This window comes from Salmo trutta, chromosome 14 (genome assembly GCF_901001165.1).
Source record: "Salmo trutta chromosome 14, fSalTru1.1, whole genome shotgun sequence".
NCBI classification, from domain to species: domain Eukaryota; kingdom Metazoa; phylum Chordata; class Actinopteri; order Salmoniformes; family Salmonidae; genus Salmo; species Salmo trutta.
Genome location: NC_042970.1, coordinates 6,970,161 through 6,991,578, shown reverse-complemented (window position 1 = coordinate 6,991,578; position 21,418 = coordinate 6,970,161). Strand labels below are relative to the sequence as shown.

Sequence of the window (21,418 nt, the reverse complement as noted above, 5' to 3'; positions counted from 1 at the left end):
CAGATTTCCCAGTTCTGAGTTAACAGTTGTATTGAGTCCTGCAGAAATCATGCTGGATTGACAGCATGGCCAATGTTAAATGTTCATCACTTTAAGCTTGGAAAAGAGACCCTTAAACCCAGAATTGGGACCGCGCACCCACTCCACTAAATAGCAGGCTAGTGATTGCTTTGCAATGCATGCAGTTAGTCACGGATTCCTTCCAAACCACTCATTGTTAAATTTGCGATTTCCAATGACCGATGAGCAACATTACGTTTTATCTATAAATTCTCTTTATTATTTCTCTTCATATGACAAGGATTAAAAAGGATCTGCCAGTAGATTGTTGACTTGATTTATGATGATGACTGCTAGCTTGCTAGCTAAGATTTTGAAAGTATGATGTTGACATGATCAGTCCAATCATAGCTACTGTAGATATAACATGATTTGACATAATTTTATCTGTGGCCAATGAACTTGAGCCTTCTTGGATGGGCACTTCTAATGTAACTCTATGGCAGCACCCAAGGGGCTTGAATTTTTTAGCTCTACCTTTAGATTTGGCAGTGACGTAGTGTCCCCATGAGTGACAGAACACTGAGCCAATCACGGCGCAACTAAATAACTTTATCAACCCTTACGCTCCGTATTTTCAGCTGTCTGCCCCACCACCACAGAAAGCACTGAGCTAGGCTGAAACACCTGCATTTTTTGGAGCTGCCCCACCACCACAGAAAGCACTGAGCTAGGCTGAAACACCTGCATTTTTTGGAGCTGCTTTACTCAAGAAAACAAAAAAGAGACCATGTTTGTATGGAGGCTTTATTAACTCAAATTAGTTTTATTTATTTTTTTACATTGTTTGCAAACTGATACGCATTAATGCCAAAATAACATACAAAACAGACAACCCACCTGCCCTGAATGACAGGTCACCACTGCCCATATTACAAAAGTACAAAATGCTATTCTGTGCGAGAAATAAATATTCCAAACATAGTCTGGGGACAGTTGTGGAATGCGATAGATCCAAACGTTTAAACAACCACATCAAAACCACGTTGTTGCGCAATGTGGTTGACGCAACAGGTCAGAACGTTTAGCTTAAAATGTTGATGAACTATTAGTCTATTTCTTCACATTATAAGCGCAGCAATGCGGACACAGCAGTAGGCTATAAGCACGAATGTTCCATTAGCGGGAAACACCATTATCAAAAGAGACCGCAAATACATGTAATGCTTTTAGTATAAAGGTGCTTTTTTATGGTGAAAATTATCTTCCCCAAACTTGAAACTCACACGCTGCTTATATATACCATTTAGGCTCTACACCCCTTGTAAAGGGGATTAATGTGCTTCATTTTAAGAAGTTATTTGGCCACTTTAGTTGTGATACAAACCTTATCAAAACATATAGGCCTATAGGCTAGGCTAGATGAGGTGTGCAACTATGATTCAAAAAATTAAAAAATAAAATGTATTGTTTCTTATGCTGGGCATCATTCACAAGTGATAATAAATAAGTGATAGGCTAATATTGTCACCCATCAGACTATTCTTGATTTAATCTCCTCTTTACTTATACTAAATAATATATGTGTGAAATGTGTTTTGATTTATAATGGACCATTATCATGCACCTGTATTGAAACAGGGTCAGTGGAAAAAACATGTCATCTATACACTTAAATAGACAATGGAGGACACTTTTCCCCATGGTTTATTTTCATTCCAGCCAGGTAGGAAAGATAAGCAATGTGCTGAATATTAGAAAAGTTTATAAATAAATATAGTAGACCTAGCCTATAGAAAGCTGATGGGATCCTCTTCTTTTTAATAGAGGCCATCACTCTGTTTTATTGTATGATTGCATAGCCTATAGAAATGTTGAGCAACATGAGCTCATGGGATCTGAGTGTTTGATTAGATTTTTGATTACATTTGCATTGATGTCAGAGGGATTAGAGGGACAATAGAGTGCTGAGTACCAGGCAGTTAGTAAGTTTGGTAGGTTACTAGAAAGCTGATGGGATCCTCTTCTTTTTAATAGAGGCCATCACTCTGTTTTCTTGTATGATTGCATAGCCTATAGAAATGTTGAGCAACATGAGCTCATGGGATCTGAGTGTTTGATTAGATTTTTGATTACATTTGCATTGATGTCAGAGTGATTAGAGGGACAATAGAGTGCTGAGTACCAGGCAGTTAGCAAGTTTGGTAGGTTACTAATGATCATCAGCAGCATCAGAGCTTAGAGAAGCCTAATTACTGTGACTAAACGGTCACGGGGAATTTCACTGCCTTCATGACTCGTGGCCGCTGGTGTGTGGTGGTAATACAGTCACCACAACAGCCCTACCCCCTACTGTACTGGTGTGTGGATGGTAATACAGTCACCACAACAGCCCTACCCCCTACTGTACTGGTGTGTGGATGGTAATACAGTCACCACAACAGCCCTACCCCCTACTGTACTGGTGTGTGGATGGTAATACAGTCACCACAACAGCCCTACCCCCTACTGTACTGGTGTGTGGTGGTAATACAGTCACCACAACAGCCCTACCCCCTACTGTACTGGTGTGTGGTGGTAATACAGTCACCACAACAGCCCTACCCCCTACTGTACTGGTGTGTGGTGGTAATACAGTCACCACAACAGCCCTACCCCCTACTGTACTGGTGTGTGGATGGTAATACAGTCACCACAACAGCCCTACCCCCTACTGTACTGGTGTGTTATGCCATTCACAACCAACCTACATTCATTATATTCTTTAAAACGATAATAAAACTATTGGGTAAATTGCCCTGCCAGCTATTTGCCCTGCCAGCCCATTCCACTATTTAACCCTGTCTCGTCCTACTCCAGAGCAACGGTCTGAGAGGACATATCACTACACCTCAACACCCCCTGCAGCTGATCTGCAGAAAATCCTCACATTCCCAAGCCTTTCTCTGCCGCTGAAACCAGAACCTCTGACTTCTGTGACTTACGATTCATTTCTGCAGTACAATTAGCAACCATGGCTATGAATGCATAAAAAGCCTACCTTACTGAGGCACATATTCTTCCCATCACTCTGTCTTGGTCTCTGCCTATTCACAGGAATCCTCTCGGGATTCCTCACCCTGGGCTCATCATCCTCTAACACTCTCTTCACTGCTTCGGCATAAGCACTTTCTCTAACCCTGGTAACTTATATCTGAGAGTATGCAGGTTTTCTCTCCTCCGTGAGAGTATGCAGGTTTTCTCTCCTCCCTTGCACTTGATTGATGAATTAAGGTCACTAATTAGTAAAGAACTCCCCTCACCTGGTTGTCTAGGTCTCAGTAAAGAACTCCCCTCACCTAGTTGTCTAGGTCTCAGTAAGGAACTCCCCTCACCTGGTTGTCTAGGTCTCAGTAAGGAACTCTCCTCACCTGGTTGTCTAGGTCTCAGTAAGGAACTATCCTCACCTGGTTGTCTAGGTCTCAGTAAGGAACTCTCCTCACCTGGTTGTCTAGGTCTCAGTAAGGAACTCCCCTCACCTGGTTGTCTAGGTCTCAGTAAGGAACTCCCCTCACCTGGTTGTCTAGGTCTCAATAAGGAACTCTCCTCACCTGGTTGTCTAGGTCTCAGTAAGGAACTCTCCTCACCTGGTTGTCTAGGTCTCAGTAAGGAACTCTCCTCACCTGGTTGTCTAGGTCTCAGTAAGGAACTCCCCTCACCTGGTTGTCTAGGTCTCAGTAAGGAACTCTCCTCACCTGGTTGTCTAGGTCTCAGTAAAGAACTCCCCTCACCTGGTTGTCTAGGTCTCAGTAAGGAACTCCCCTCACCTGGTTGTCTAGGTCTCAGTAAGGAACTCCCCTCACCTGGTTGTCTAGGTCTCAGTAAGGAACTCCCCTCACCTGGTTGTCTAGGTCTCAGTAAAGAACTCCCCTCACCTGGTTGTCTAGGTCTCAGTAAGGAACTCCCCTCACCTGGTTGTCTAGGTCTCAGTAAGGAACTCCCCTCACCTGGTTGTCTAGGTCTCAGTAAGGAACTCCCCTCACCTGGTTGTCTAGGTCTCAGTAAGGAACTCCCCTCACCTGGTTGTCTAGGTCTCAGTAAGGAACTCTCCTCACCTGGTTGTCTAGGTCTCAGTAATGAACTCCCCTCACCTGGTTGTCTAGGTCTCAGTAAGGAACTCCCCTCACCTGGTTGTCTAGGTCTCAGTAAGGAACTCTCCTCACCTGGTTGTCTAGGTCTCAGTAAAGAACTCCCCTCACCTGGTTGTCTAGGTCTCAGTAAGGAACTCCCCTCACCTGGTTGTCTAGGTCTCAGTAAGGAACTCCCCTCACCTGGTTGTCTAGGTCTCAGTAAGGAACTCTCCTCACCTGAGTTTAACACCCCTTGCTTAAAGGAAACCAATGTGTAATTTGGGTGAACTATCCCTTTAACTAATCACATGTCTTACCTAAACTTAACCCAACCCCTAACCCCAATCTTAACCAATCACATTTATTTTCCAAACTTAACCAGTCACATTGATTTCAGCCCTCAACGCAGAGCTGCCCCATGAAAATAGACTTCCCTGTAGCTCAGTTCGTAGAGCATGGTGTTTGCAACGCTTGGTGTTTGCAACACCAGGGTTGTGGGTTCGATTCCCACGGGGGGGCCAGTACGGAAAAAAATAAAATGTATGAAATGTATGCATTCACTACTGTAAGTCACTCTGGATAAGAGCGTCTGCTAAATGACATAAATAGATAGAGACCAATACTTGGAAATGTAAAAATAAAATGCAAGGACATTGATTTTGACAACTTTGACCATTTTAAAGTAGTCAACTGGGTGGGACTTCCTATGGGTTAAGGAAGGATCACATAATTCCATCCAGGTCATCAGGAGGGATCAGCCAATGAATTATGCTCATTCCATAACTGCAGGTGGCAGAAAAATCACAGACCTTGGCTTTATACCTGTTCAAACAACACACTCCAGGTGGCAGTATGTATCCTTTCAGTTGGATTACCATCTCATAGAAGTAGTAGAAGTATAAAATGCACTACTTTAAAATGGAGATGGCCTCAATGGCGCTGCCCGTGCTCTCACAGATGCCATAAGCTATAGGGAACGACTCAGTCATCCTCTCTGTTACTGACTCTATAGGGAACGACTCAGTCATCCTCTCTGTTACTGACTCTATAGGGAACCATGACTCAGTCATCCTCTCTGTCACTGACTCTATAGGGAACCATGACTCAGTCATCCTCTCTGTTACTGACTCTATAGGGAACGACTCAGTCATCCTCTCTGTTACTGACTCTATAGGGAACCATGACTCAGTCATCCTCTCTGTCACTGACTCTATAGGGAACCATGACTCAGTCATCCTCTCTGTTACTGACTCTATAGGGAACCATGACTCAGTCATCCTCTCTGTTACTGACTCTATAGGGAACCATGACTCAGTCATCCTCTCTGTTACTGACTCTATAGGGAACCATGACTCAGTCATCCTCTCTGTTACTGACTCTATAGGGAACCATGACTCAGTCATCCTCTGTTACTGACTCTATAGGGAACCATGACTCAGTCATCCTCTCTGTTACTGACTCTATAGGGATCCAACAAAACTCTTAAAACAGATTTTGTTCAGTAGGGTTAGTTGGCACATGCTGCAGTGGGGTTTTTATCTCAACTCTCAAATCATATCAAATGTTATTGGTCACATACACATGGTTAGCAGATGTTAATGCGAGTGTAGCGAAATGCTTGTGCTTCTAGTTCCGACAGTAATATCTAACAAGTATTCTAACAATTCCCCAACAACTACCTAATACACACAAATCTAAAAGGTGTGAATGAGAATGTGTACATATAAATATATGGATGAGCGATGACCAAGCAGCATAGGCAACGTTTGTTTAATGTGATGGATTAGACTGGGCTGAAGATGAGAAAGACACAAAAAATAAAGCTTCCATTTTCCTGTGGTCTATTGTTAATTATGAAATGGGTAGTAGCAGACTAGATTGGTTGTGCTGGATTTGTCAGAACAATTGCTATGCCGATGTTTGTCAGCCTAATTAGTTTTAAGGGCCAGCGATACAATATCTCTTCTACTTCATTCCTGATTAGGCGTATCAAATTGTGGAATCTAATTTGTATTATGATTCATTCCTATAGAAACCATGGCTGTCAGCCAAATCAGTGCTATTTAAATGTACAATCTAGCTTTTATTCTGAATTGTTCCTATAACCAGCTCCTGTAATTGATGCTCGTTAGAAGTAACAGTAGCAGTGTCTCTCAGTAGTTATTCTGAGAGACACTTGTCCTCAGAGTATCCATTAGTCATCTGCACTGTGAAGGACCATCCTCCACACTGTCCCAAATGGCAGCCTATTCCTCTCTGTGGTGCACAACTTTTGACTAAGGGTCTCTGGTCAAAAAAGTAACTCACTATCTAGGGCTTCTGTCATGATCTCATTCATCATTCCTCACCAGACCTGCCGGTGGCATGTACTGGATGTGAATAAGTATAATTAATGGATGTGAATAAGTATAATTAATGGATGTGAATAAGTATAATTACTGGATGTGAATAAGTATAATTAATGGATGTGAATAGATGTGAATAAGTATAATTAATGGATGTGAATAAGTATAATTACTGGATGTGAATAAGTATAATTACTGGATGTGAATAGATGTGAATAAGTATAATTAATGGATGTGAATAAGTATAATTATACGACAGGGGGAAGCTAATTCACTGTATCTCGGACATCAGGTTGTTGTGGTGTGTCTCTAACTGTGTTGTCACTGATAGAAGAGCTTGTGCAATCTAGAGAAAATGAAAGGACACCAGTGTTAATGAAATCAATAAATTAATTTCATTAGGAGGTTAGATCACATTTTAGGGAGACGTTTTCTAGGCTGATGAGACAGACCAGAGAAAGAAAAAGAAGAGTTGTAGACGCCAGACAAGTCCCTCTTCATCATCTTCCTCCTCTTCATCCAGGACATTGTGTCTCTGTTATGTCTTCCTCAGGAGATGCCCCTTACTGTACCCCAGAGCAGTACAAGGAGTGTGCTGACCCTGCCTTGGGTAAGTTAAACCTCTGTCTGGCTGTCTGGCTGTCTGTCTGGCTGTCTCTCTCTCTCTCTCTTTCTTTCTTTCCATTTTTCTCTCTCTCCTCTCTCTCCTCTCTCTCTCTCTCCTCTCTCTCTCTCTGTCTGTCTCTCTCTCTCTTTCACTCGCTCTCTTTCTCTCTCTGTCTCTCTCTTTCGCTGTCTGTCTGTCTGTCTGTCTGTCTGTCTGTCTGTCTGTCTGTCTGTCTGTCTGTCTGTCTGTCTGTCTGTCTGTCTGTCTGTCTGTCTGTCTGTCTGTCTGTCTGTCTGTCTGTCTGTCTGTCTGTCTGTCTGTCTGCCTGCCTGCCTGCCTGCCTGCCTGCCTGCCTGCCTGCCTGCCTGCCTGCCTGCCTGCCTGCCTGCCTGCCTGCCTGCCTGCCTGCCTGCCTGCTTGATCCTTTCAAATTGTCCCGTCTCGTTCTACCAAATCAGGGCTTTGTCTGTTTCTCAATCAATCAATCAAATGTATTTATATAGCCCTTCTTACATCAGCTGATGTCACAAAGTGCTGTACAGAAACCCAACCTAAAACCCCAAATAGAAAGCAATGCAGGTGTAGAAGCACGGTGGCTAGGAAAAACTCCCTAGAACTCCCAGAACCTAGGAAGAAACCTAGAGAGGAACCAGGTTATGAGGGGTGGCCAGTCCTCTTCTGGCTGTGCCGGGTGGAGATTATAACAGAACATGGCCAAGATGTTCAAATGTTCATAGGTGACCAGCAGGGTCAGATAATAATAATCACAGTGGATGTCGAGGCTGCACCTCAGGAGTAAATGTCAGTTGGCTTTCAGAGTATCTCTACCACTCCTGCTGTCTCTAGAGAGTTGGAAACAGCAGGTCTGGGACTGGTATCACGTCCAGTGAACAGGTCAGGGTTCCATAGCCGCAGGCAGAACAGTTGAAACTGGAGCAGCAGCACGGCCAGGTGGACTGGGGACAGCCAGCAGCATACCACCCTGCATCCCACTGCTGGCTTACTTCTGAAGCTAAGCAGAGGTGGTCCTGGTCAGTCCCTGGATGGGAGACCAGATGCTGCTGGAAGTGGTGTTGGAGGGCCAGTAGGAGGCACTCTTTCCTCTGGTCTAAAATATATCCCAATGCCCCAGGGCTGTGATTGGGGACACTGCCCTGTGTAGGGTGCCGTCTTTCAGATGGGACGTTAAATGGGTGTCCTGACTCTCTGTGGTCATTAAAGATCCCGTTGCACTTATCGTAAGAGTAGGGGTGTTAACCCCGGTGTCCTGGCTAAATTCCCAATCTGGACCTCATACCATCACGGCCACCTAATCATCCCCAGCTTACAATTGGCTCATTCATCCCCCTCCTATCCCATGTAACTATTCCCCAGGTCGTTGCTGTAAATGAGAATGTGTTCTCAGTCAACTTACCTGGTAAAATAATGGACAAATAAAAAAATTAAATCAGGCCAGGTAGTCCTGAGGCATGGTCCTAGGGCTCAGGTTCTCTGAGAGCGAGAGAGAGAGAATTAGAGAGAGCATATTTAAATTCACACAGGACACCGGATAAGACAGGAGAAATACTCCAGATATAACAGACTGACCCTAGCCCCCTGACACATAAACTACACATAAACTACTGCAGCATACTGGAGGCTGAGACAGGAGGGGTCAGGAGACACTGTGGCCCCATCCGATGATACCCCCGGACAGGGCCAAACAGGCAGGATATAACCCCACCCACTTTACCAAAGCATAGCCCCCACACCACTAGAGGGATATCTTCAACCACCAACTTACCATCCTGAGACAACAAGCTCTCACAGCCTTACAGTAGAATTAGATATTTATCCACTTTTCTCCAAACGTCAAATTTCGAAGTTGCTCTCACAGTCTCACTGCATAATTTCATGTTTATCCACGTATTTTGAATTTGCTGCAGAAGTGAAATTTAAAGTGTTTTTGACACCCTGGGTTGATTTCTCCTGTTTTGTTCTGTTTCTCCAAATGTCAAATTTCGAAGTTGCTCCAAACATCAAATGTAGAAGGTTAAGGGTTAAGGTTTTGGATAATGTTAAAACATTAAGTTTAGGCACTCATTCAGAATGTTCTTCCTGATGGTAGTAGTGCTCACTGTTGCCCCTAGTGGCCGGATTTGAAGGCATTTCCCGACGTCATCGGGACATGGATAGACGTCCAATTTCGAAGTCATTCTTGAGCGATCTGCCTGGTCATGACCCTTACTGTTGGTGCTTCAATTCAATCCAATTCAATCCATTATTAGAATAAGCACTCTTCTTACTTCTTGTCTTTATAACTCCCCGATTTATTTGTTTTTTATTCCATCACTTGATCTTTGGTTATGCTATTCTATTTTATTCTGTTCTATTCTATTTTATTCTGTTCTCTATTCTATTCTATTCTGTTCTATTCTGTTCTGTTCTATTCTGTTCTATTCTATGCTATTCTATTCTGTTCTATTCTGTTCTGTTCTATTCTGTTCTATTCTATGCTATTCTATTCTGTTCTATTCTATGCTATTCTATTCTATGCTATTCTATTCTGTTCTATGCTATTCTGTTCTATTCTATGCTATTCTATTCTATTCTATTCTATTCTTGTGTCCTTAGACTTCCTGGTGGAGAGGGATAATGACTACTGTGTGTGTGAGACGCCCTGCAACATGACACGCTTTGGAAAAGAGATGTCCTTCGTCAAGATTCCCAGTAAGGCCTCAGCCAAGTACCTGGCCAAGAAGTACAACAAGACAGAGCAATACATTGCGTAAGTTTACCTGTCTGCTCCTTATCTATCTGTCAGGTGTGGAAGTGTACCTGTCTGCTCCTTATCTATCTGTCAGGTGTGGAAGTTTACCTGTCTACTCCTTATCTATCTGTCAGGTGTGGAAGTGTACCTATCTGCTCCTTATCTATCTGTCAGGTGTGGAAGTGTAACTGTCTGCTCCTTATCTATCTGTCAGGTGTGGAAGTTTACCTGTCTACTCCTTATCTATCTGTCAGGTGTGGAAGTGTACCTGTCTGCTCCTTATCTATCTGTCAGGTGTGGAAGTGTACCTGTCTGCTCCTTATCTATCTGTCAGGTGTGGAAGTGTACCTGTCTGCTCCTTATCTATCTGTCAGGTGTGGAAGTGTACCTGTCTGCTCCTTATCTATCTGTCAGGTGTGTAAGTGTACCTGTCTGCTGCTTATCTATCTGTCAGGTGTGGAAGTGTACCTGTCTGCTCCTTATCTATCTGTCAGGTGTGGAAGTGTACCTGTCTGCTCCTTATCTATCTGTCAGGTGTGTAAGTTTACCTGTCTGCTGCTTATCTATCTGTCAGGTGTGGAAGTGTACCTGTCTGCTCCTTATCTATCTGTCAGGTGTGGAAGTGTACCTGTCTGCTCCTTATCTATCTGTCAGGTGTGGAAGTGTACCTGTCTGCTCCTTATCTATCTGTCAGGTGTGGAAGTGTACCTGTCTGCTCCTTATCTATCTGTCAGGTGTGGAAGTGTACCTGTCTGCTCCTTATCTATCTGTCAGGTGTGGAAGTGTACCTGTCTGCTCCTTATCTATCTGTCAGGTGTGGAAGTGTACCTGTCTGCTCCTTATCTATCTGTCAGGTGTGGAAGTGTACCTGTCTGCTCCTTATCTATCTGTCAGGTGTGGAAGTGTACCTGTCTGCTCCTTATCTATCTGTCAGGTGTGGAAGTGTACCTGTCTGCTCCTTATCTATCTGTCAGGTGTGGAAGTGTACCTGTCTGCTCCTTATCTATCTGTCAGGTGTGGAAGTATAAAGGAAAGACAATATGAAGAATCATGTAGCACTCCCTGTATATTGATTTCTTGTGAAAGGTTAAAGTTGTATTGCGAAAAGGATAATCATGAAGACTTTAGACATAGTCACCATGACAAGTCGGTGATATAAGATGACATGTTTCTTATTTAAAGGTTAACGCCATCAAACAGACAAAACAGCAGATCTATTAGAGAGTCGTTCTGTTCCCTCAGACAAATTCATCATAGACATCATCTAAATTCTCAGTGGATAGAAAAGGGATCTTTCTCATCCTCCCGTCTGTTTAGAGACAGATCAGATTGGAATGAATTTGCATAAATAAATATGTCTTGAGAGAGAGAGAGAGAGAGAGGGGTGTGTGTGAGGGGGGGTTGCAAAGGGTCAGAAACCTTCCAGTAATTTTCCATGGAAAGTTAAGCCTGGGATTTTGAGGAATTTAGCTTTTATTCATCAAAAAAGTTATTGCACACTAATGAGATGCTATTGAGCCCACACTCCTACACTGTCTGAGCCAAGGACGACATGCTTTCTGGTAAGGTTTGATTACCATACTGGATGGGGTGAATATATTTCATATGACATACATTATTTTATGTTAACTAGTAAATAGTAGCCTACAGCAAAGTGTGTTTAAATCATTTCCAACTTGTTAACAATTTCTGCTAGTTAGTTTTTGCTACCATGTGGGGTTTTAGCTTGCTTGAGCCGGCTAACAGAGGAGTGTTAATTCACCTGTTTCCATACATGTTTCATTTTAAAACATTTATCTTACAGAGGAGTTAATCTAACTATTTATCTGTACATGGAATTGTATTTGTTGTTTTTTTACAAAAATGTTTAAGTTCCCTCAGCGCTCACAACAAGCAACCTCTGACTAAAGTCCCTCTGCTTCTATTCGAGGTGATAATGATGAATCAGACACCTTATCGATAGCAACAGCTCCTGGTCCTCCTGGAATCAGAATGATTTTTTTTTACTCAATGGAGGAACGTAGTCAGAGAAATGCTGATGAATGTTTTGATCGAGGTGTGTATGCAACTGGGTCACCTCTGATGCTCACAGGCAATGTGTATTGGAAGAGATTTCTGAATGTTTTTCACCCAGCATACACCCCTCCAACCAGACATGCTTTATCTACTCATTTGCTGGATGCAGAGTTCAACAGAGCTCAAGTGAAGGTCAAGCAAATCATAGAGAAAGCAGACTGTATTGCAATCATCTCTGATGGGTGGTCGAATGTTCGTGGGCAAGGAATAATTAACTACATAATCTCCACCCTTCAACCAGTATTCTACAAGAGCACAGACACAAGGGACAACATACACACCGGTCTCTACATTGCAGATTGGCTGAAGGCAGTCATCAATGATCTTGGACCACAGAAGGTATTTGCACTGGTGCTGCGAACACGAAGGCTGCTTGGTCTAAAGTGGAGGAGTCCTACCCTGACGTTACAGCTCATGCATTGAACCTGCTCCTCAAGGACACCATGGCACTGAAAACAATGAATACACTACAACAGAACCAAGGAAATGGTTAGGTATGTGAAGGGTCATCAAGTTATAGCAGCAATATACCTCACCAAGCAAAGTGAGAAGAATAAGAGCACCACATTGAAGCTGCCAAGCAACACCCGTTGGGGTGGTGTTGTCATCATGTTTGACAGTCTCCTGGAGGGGAAGGAGTCTCTCCAAGAAATAGCCATATCACAGTCTGACGATATGGACAGCCCCATCAAGAGGATCCTCCTGGATGATGTATTTTGGGAGAGAGTGGAAAGCAGCCTGAAACCTATAGCAGTAGCCATTGCAAAGATTGAGGTAGACAATGCCATCCTGTCTGATGTTCAGACTCTGTTTGCAGATGTAAGAGAATAAATCTGTACTGCCCTGCCCACTTCACTGTTGCTCCAAGCAGAGGAAACTGCAGTTCTGAAATACATAAAAAAATGTGAAGACTTCTTCCTGAAGCCCATACATTCCGCAGCATACATGTTGGACCCCAAGTATGCTGGCAAGAGCATCCTGTCTGGTGCAGAGATCAACAAGGCCCATGGTGTCATCACTACTGTGTCTCACCACCTTGGCCTGGATATGGGCAAGTTTCTTGGCAGTCTGGCGAAGTACACTTCCATGAAAGGGCTTTGGGATGGAGATGCAATATGGCAGTCGTGCCAACATATCTCCTCAGCCACCTGGTGGAAGGGACTTTGTGGATCTGAGGCTCTTTCCCCTGTTGCCTCCATCATCCTCCAAATCCCACCAACATCAGCCGCCTCTGAACGCAACTGGTCCTTGTTTGGGAACACACACACCAACGCACGCAACGGGCTGACCAATACAAGGGCTGAAATATTGGTGGCCATCTGGGCAAACGGGTCTTTTTGAGCCCGACAATGAGCCATCGTCAACAAGGTTGGAAAGTGACAGTGAAGATGAGGCCTGATGTTCAAGAGGTGGACATTGAGGAGGTCCAGGGAGAAGACATGGAGGCCTGAGAGGAAGACAACCAAAGCTTGAGTTTCTAGTCTGTCATTTTACAGATGAATGTTGAAAACGTTTTTTGGGAGATGCGATGGATCATTGGGGATCATTCAATATTCCCTTTCTTTTGTTGTTCAGTGAAATCATCCCATGTGAAGAGTTAACTCATTTAATTAAAGTTCAATTCGTAAATACATTTTTATTTCTATTGGAAGGATTTAATCATTTGCAATTATGTCTACTTATGATAAGGTAAAAGGCTTATGTTTCTGTCTCCATATGATATGGTAAATATATCCAATGCAAAAAACATCTACATTTAAATGGCATTAATATACATTTGCATATATTCCCGTTAATTCCCATATATTCCCGTTAATTCCCATATATTCCCGTTAATTCCCACGGAAAGTTTCCACCTCTGAATATTCCCCAAAATGTGCAACCCGAGTGGTGTGTGTGTGTGGATAGACAGTCAAAACACCAGGTATTTAAACATTTACCTTTTGGTTTACCATCTGGGAACAGCATCAGAGAGAAACAGCTGTATTGTTGATGGAAACTCATCTGGGAACAGCATCAGAGAGAAACAGCTGTATTGTTGATGGAAACTCAGATGTGGATAGAACTAGAACTAGGGCTGTGTCCCAAACGACGCCCTATTCCCTATGTAGTGGTCTACTATTTAGGGAATATAGTGCAGTTTGACAGTTTGACTTGCCTTGCAGTTGGATTCCTGTAATTCGATATAACACTTGTCTACTGGATATTCAGAAACGAAATAATCCACTATGTGCCCCGAGGCCTTAACATACAGTAATCCCTGCTTGATATTCTAAAGACGAGAGATGAGATAGATGAGAGAGAAAGGGAGCGGAAAAGAGAGAGACAGAGATGAGAGAGAAATTGAGAGGAAGAGAGAGAGAGAGAGAGACAGAGAGAGATGAGAGAGATGTTTCCTATACAATAAATGCCTTCAAATTGATTTGAGAGAGAGAGAAAATACAATAGGGTGAACTCACATTTCCTCTGTATGTATCCTCTGTATGTATCCTAACCAGGTGTCTGGTTAGACTGTAAACTCTCCTTCCAGACTCACATTAAGCATCTCCAATCCAAAATTAAATCTAGATTCCGCTTCCTATTTCGCAACAAAGTGTCCTTCACTCATGCTGCCAAACATACCCTCGTAAAACTGACCATCCTACCGATCCTCGACTTCAGCGATGTCATTTACAAAATAGCCTCCAACACTCTACTCAGCAAATTGGATGCTGTCTATCACAGTGCCATCCGTTTTGTCACCAAAGCCCCATATACTACCCACCACTTGCGACCTGTATGCTCTCGTTGGCTGGCCCTCGCTTCATACTCGTTGCCAAACCCACTGGCTCCAGGTCATCTACAAGTCTCTGCTAGGAAAAGCCCCGCCTTATCTCAGCTCACTGTTCACCATAGCAGCACCCACCTGTAGCACTGGTCACCCACAAAGCCAATTCTTCCTTTGGCCGCCTTTCCTTCCAGTTCTCTGCTGCCAATGACTGGAACGAACTGCAAAAATCCCTGAAGCTGGAGACGCTTAACTCCCTCAATAGCTTTAAACACCAGCTGTCAGAGCATCTTACAGATCACTGCACCTGTACATAGCCCATCTGTAAACAGCCCATCCAACTACCTCATCCCCATACTTTATTTATTTATCTTGTTCCTTTGCACCCCAGTATCTCTACTTGCACATTGATCTTCTGCACATCTACCATTCCAGTGTCTAATTGCTATACTGTAATTGCTTCGCCACCATGGCCTATTTATTGCCTTACCTCCCTTATTTGCACACACTGTATATATACTTTTTCTACTGTATTATTGACTGTATGTTTGTTTATTCCATGTGTAACTCTGTGTTGTTGTCACAAAATCCTTCGTGCTGTTGTAAGGAGGACCAAGGCGCAGCGGAAGTGTGGATACTCATATTTCAAAAAAGGAGTAGAGCATCCACTGAAAAACAATAAACACCACAGTGACAGTCTTACAAAACGCAGTGCAAGAACAACCACCCACAAACCCCAGTGACAAACAACTCCTACATATATGACTCCCAATCAGGAACAACGATTCCCAGCTGTTCCTGATTAGGAGTCACAAGACACACACAAGACTGCCACGTCCTGACCCCCAAACTACTACAACAGCTCCATCTGCTGGTCAGGACGTGACAGTACCCCCCCCTCAAGGTGCAGACCCCGGAATGCACCTTAACACAAAAAAAAACACCAACAAACAAAATCCCCAACAAAACCCATAAACACTAACCCTAAACAATAAGGGAGGGAAGGGAGGGTGGCTGCCGTCACCGACGGCACTGTGCTACACCCTCCCTCCCCAACCCACCTATCCTGGAGGTGGCTCAGGTGCAGGCAGTTCCTGGCTGTCGGGGCAGTCTGGCAGCTCGGGGCGGTCTGGCAGCTCGGGGCAGTCTGGGCAGTCTGGCAGCTCGGGGCAGTCTGGGCAGTCTGGCAGCTCGGGGCAGTCTGGGCAGTCTGGCAGCTCGGGGCAGTCTGGGCAGTCTGGCAGATCGGGGCAGTCTGGGCAGTCTGGCAGCTCGGGGCAGTCTGGGCAGTCTGGCAGCTCGGGGCAGTCCGGGCAGTCTGGCAGCTCGGGGCAGTCTGGGCAGTCTGGCAGCTCGGGACAGTCTGGGCAGTCTGGCAGCTCGGGACAGTCTGGGCAGTCTGGCCACTCCGGCAGTTCAGGGCAGTCTGGCCACTCCGGCAGTTCAGGGCAGTCTGGCCACTCCGGCAGTTCAGGGCAGTCTGGCCACTCCGGCAGTTCAGGGCAGTCTGGCCACTCCGGCAGTTCAGGGCAGTCTGGCCACTCCGGCAGTTCAGCGCAGTCTGGCCACTCCGGCAGTTCAGTGCAGTCTGGCCACTCCGGCAGTTCAGCGCAGTCTGGCCACTCCGGCAGTTCAGCGCAGTCTGACCACTCCGGCAGTTCAGCGCAGTCTGGCCACTCCGGCGACTGTTGACTGGCGGGCAGCTCTGGCGACTGTTGACTGGCGGGCAGCTCCGACGACTGTTGACTGGCGGGCAGCTCCGACGACTGTTGACTGGCGGGCAGCTCCGACAACTGTTGACTGGCGGGCAGCTCTGACGACTGTTGACTGGCGGGCAGCTCCGACGACTGTTGACTGGCGGGCAGCTCCGACGACTATTGACTGGCGGGCAGCTCCGACGACTGTTGACTGGCGGGCAGCTCTGACGACTGTTGACTGGCGGGCAGCTCCTGCCCCGTCACACAGCCCTTGTCCCCCCCCTAAAAAATTCTTGGGGGTGCCTCTCGGTCTCCCTTACCTCGCCAGCCTTCTTCTGCTGCTTGGTCCTGTGTTGGTGGGTGGTTCTGTCACAAAATCCTTCGTGCTGTTGTAAGGAGGACCAAGGCGCAGCGGAAGTGTGGATACTCATATTTTAATTTTCAAAAAAGGAGTAGAGCATCCACTGAAAAACAATAAACACCACAGTGACAGTCTTACAAAACGCAGTGCAAGAACAACCACCCACAAACCCCAGTGACAAACAACTCCTACATATATAACTCCCAATCAGGAACAACGATTCCCAGCTGTTCCTGATTAGGAGTCACAAGACACACACAAGACTGCCCCGTCCTGACCCCCAAACTACTACAACAGCTCCATCTGCTGGTCAGGACGTGACAGTACCCCCCCCCCCCTCAAGGTGCAGACCCCGGAATGCACCTAACCACAAAAAAAAACACCAACAAACAAAATCCCCAACAAAACCCATAAACACTAACCCTAAACAATAAGGGAGGGAAGGGAGGGTGGCTGCCGTCACCGACGGCACTGTGCTACACCCTCCCTCCCCAACCCACCTATCCTGGAGGTGGCTCAGGTGCAGGCCGTTCCTGGCTGTCGGGGCAGTCTGGCAGCTCGGGGCGGTCTGGCAGCTCGGGGCAGTCTGGGCAGTCTGGCAGCTCGGGGCAGTCTGGGCAGTCTGGCAGCTCGGGGCAGTCTGGGCAGTCTGGCAGCTCGGGGCAGTCTGGGCAGTCTGGCAGCTCGGGGCAGTCTGGGCAGTCTGGCAGCTCGGGGCAGTCTGGGCAGTCTGGCAGCTCGGGGCAGTCTGGCAGCTCGGGACAGTCTGGGCAGTCTGGCAGCTCGGGACAGTCTGGGCAGTCTGGCAGCTCGGGACAGTCTGGGCAGTCTGGCAGCTCGGGACAGTCTGGGCAGTCTGGCCACTCCGGCAGTTCAGGGCAGTCTGGCCACTCCGGCAGTTCAGGGCAGTCTGGCCACTCCGGCAGTTCAGGGCAGTCTGGCCACTCCGGCAGTTCAGGGCAGTCTGGCCACTCCGGCAGTTCAGCGCAGTCTGGCCACTCCGGCAGTTCAGCGCAGTCTGGCCACTCCGGCAGTTCAGCGCAGTCTGGCCACTCCGGCAGTTCAGCGCAGTCTGCCAGTTCCGCAGTCTGACCACTCCGGCAGTTCAGCGCAGTCTGGCCACTCCGGCGACTGTTGACTGGCGGGCAGCTCTGGCGACTGTTGACTGGCGGGCAGCTCCGACGACTGTTGACTGGCGGGCAGCTCCGACGACTGTTGACTGGCGGGCAGCTCCGACAACTGTTGACTGGCGGGCAGCTCTGACGACTGTTGACTGGCGGGCAGCTCTGACGACTGTTGACTGGCGGGTAGCTCCGACGACTGTTGACTGGCGGGCAGCTCCGACGACTGTTGACTGGCGGGCAGCTCCTGCCCCGTCACACAGCCCTTGTCCCCCCCCTAAAAAATTATTGGGGGTGCCTCTCGGTCTCCCTTACCTTGCCAGCCTTCTTCCGCTGCTTGGTCCTGTGTTGGTGGGTGGTTCTGTCACAAAATCCTTCGTGCTGTTGTAAGGAGGACCAAGGCGCAGCGGAAGTGTGGATACTCATATTTTAATTTTCAAAAAAGGAGTAGAGCATCCACTGAAAAACAATAAACACCACAGTGACAGTCTTACAAAACGCAGTGCAAGAACAACCACCCACAAACCCCAGTGACAAACAACTCCTACATATATAACTCCCAATCAGGAACAACAATTCCCAGCTGTTCCTGATTAGGAGTCACAAGACACACACAAGACTGCCACATCCTGACCCCCAAACTACTACAACAGCTCCATCTGCTGGTCAGGACATGACAGTTGTTGTCTGTGTCACACTGCTTTGCTTTATCTTGGCCAGATCATAATTGTAATTTTTTTTACATTTTAGTCATTTAGCAGACACTCTTATCCAGAGCGACTTACAGTAGTGAATGCATACATTTTTTTTCCATACTGGTCCCCCGTGGGAATTGAACCCACACCCCTGGCATTGCAAACACCATGCTCTACCAACTGAGCCACACAGGGCTCAACTAGCCTACCTGGTAAAATAGTTTATTTTATTTTTTTAAGAATGTATCCTCTGTATGTTTAGGCTGTATGTATCCTTAGTATGTATCCTCTGTATGTATCCTTCAATGGCCTGTCCAAGCCAGAAGGAATAAATAAATTGAAGGCAAATGACACACACACACACATACTGCTCTAGAGATAGCCATGGTTATTCTAATATCCGAAACAGATGTTAGTATTTAATTACTTAAGATAGTATTCATTTCTGTGAAGAAAATAAAAAAACAGGCCTATTTGAATGAAAAGGCTTTGTTAAATAAAATTATCTTGGTGATATTGTTACATACAAGGACAGACCATGACTTAATAAAACAGTTTTGTGCCCCATAAAAAAAATTTTTTTACCGATTGGCGTCAATCAAAACAGCACAATCGTCATGGGCTCCGTGTGTAATAAGTGAAGTGGGAGATTTCTAATCAATGCTAAATTAAATTACAATTACCAAATGAAGTAGGCCACGGTGATCAACAAACAGGTAGGCTGTTGTTTAATATAAATGGAGTTGTTGTAGACAATGACAGGAAGCGCAGCCAAACAGCCTCAATTAGCTAGCAGCCTCAATTAGCTAACTTAGCTGGCTAGTGTAGCTAGCTAGATGGCTAACTAACTTAGCTAGCTAGCTTCTTTACATCGATTTGATACAGTCAAGACAGACACTACCAAATGAGATGATAGATAACCTTTTGCAGCAACAAGTTTGTGTACTTTCTCTCTCCCTCCATGTCAGACACACTGGCCCCTGCTCGTCTTGCGCCCCTCCTCCACCCACCTGTGCTAAAACAAGCAGAGTGCACCGCCTCCCCTGAGTAGCACGAGGAAGTCCCGTGAAGTTGAAAAAATAACATGTTTTTCTTTAAAACGTGTATTCGACTATCCGGATATCCCCCAAAATATTATGATATTATTAGAATAGTGAAATAATTTCAAATGTCCATTCCTAATATGCACCCTCACACACATATACACACACATACACGATTGATTTGCTCGACATGAAACATCTGCTCAGTCATCTATTTGAAAGACCGATTGGAAACAGGAAGTGATGCAGGCGATGAGAGGGACAAACAGATTAGAAACAGGAAGTCATGCAGGCGAGGGACAACCAGATTAGAAACAGGAAGTCATGCAAGCATGGAGGGGGACAAACAGATTATAAACAGGAAGTCATGCAAGCATGGAGGGGGACAAACAGATTAGAAACAGGAAGTCATGCAGGCGAGAAGGGGGACAAACAGATTGTAAACAGGAAGTTATGCAGGCGAGGAGGGGAACAAACAGATTATAAACAGGAAGTCATGCAGGCGAGGAGGGGAACAAACAGATCATAAACAGGAAGTCATGCAGGCGAGGATGTGGACAAAGCCTGCCGTGCCAATCAATGTTTTGTGTTTTATGAGGGTATTAAGTGTGAAGTGGACTTGATGACAAGAGGTTTCACTTAAGGGTCCTAGATGCCGTCTCCTGCTGTTGTACCCTTGATCAAGACACTGTACCCCTAAACCCTAAACTGCTCCAAGGGTAGTGCCTGGTGGCTGACCCTGTGCTCTAAGGTCTGAGTGTGTCTTAAGAGGGTTAGAATGAAGCACAAAGACAAATAACTGTGTCATTTTATAATAGACAGTAAGTTATCTTCTTCTTCCTCTCTTTCCTTTCTTCCCCTCTTGGTTGACAGTGATAACATCCTGGTCCTGGATATCTTCTTTGAGGCTCTGAACTACGAGACCATCGAGCAGACGAAAGCTTACGAGTTCGCAGGGTTGCTGGGTAAGAAAACGCTTGTCAGCAGTTGTATGGAAATTGAATAACAAAATTGCCAAAACAGTTATTATTAAGTTTTAATTAAATTACTATAAACATTTTACAATTACATTCAAGTAATTTATCAGATGCATTTATCCAGAGCGACTGACAGGAGTGAGTGCATACATTTTAATCGTTTTTACGTACTGGTCCGCCTTGGGAATCGAACCCACAACCCTAGCACTGCTACTGAGTTGTGTCATTATACCTGAATACAAACTTTTTCAATTATGTTTTTGCCCCTGAATAAAACAAAGTTACTCAATATTACTTCATTTATTGTGGAACCAATGTTTCAGGTTCCAGGAACCCAATGCTTTCTTCAGGAGTGCCCTTGTTCTGTATGTTTCATCATCTGTACCGTGTTCTGTATGTTTCATCATCTGTACCGTGTTCTGTATGTTTCATGTGTTTTCAGGTGATATCGGTAGTCAGATGGGTCTCTCCATGTGTTTTCAGGTGATATCGGTAGTCAGATGGGTCTCTCCATGTGTTTTCAGGTGATATCGGTAGTCAGATGGGTCTCTCCATGTGTTTTCAGGTGATATCGGTAGTCAGATGGGTCTCTCCATGTGTTTTCAGGTGATATCGGTAGTCAGATGGGTCTCTCCATGTGTTTTCAGGTGATATCGGTAGTCAGATGGGTCTCTCCATGTGTTTTCAGGTGATATCGGTAGTCAGATGGGTCTCTCCATGTGTTTTCAGGTGATATCGGTGGTCAGATGGGTCTCTTCATAGGAGCCAGTATCCTCACCATCCTGGAGCTCTTTGACTACCTATATGAGGTAAGCCTTCATTCTATATATGTTGAATGTTTCTATGTTTCCTGTCAGATCTTTCTCCATTC

General features: G+C 45.4%; 1 protein-coding gene across 2 annotated transcripts in view; it reads left to right on the top strand.

Moving 5' to 3' along the window:
* Positions 1 to 21,418, top strand: part of LOC115207302 (acid-sensing ion channel 1-like) — a 343,093-nt gene that overhangs the window by 319,021 nt on the left and 2,654 nt on the right. For both annotated transcript variants that reach the window (XM_029774287.1, XM_029774286.1), the window contains 4 exons: positions 7,008 to 7,064; positions 9,675 to 9,828; positions 20,444 to 20,535; positions 21,277 to 21,356. In XM_029774287.1, the coding sequence (XP_029630147.1) occupies positions 7,008 to 7,064; positions 9,675 to 9,828; positions 20,444 to 20,535; positions 21,277 to 21,356 (383 nt within the window). The remainder of the gene's footprint in view (positions 1 to 7,007; positions 7,065 to 9,674; positions 9,829 to 20,443; positions 20,536 to 21,276; positions 21,357 to 21,418) is intronic.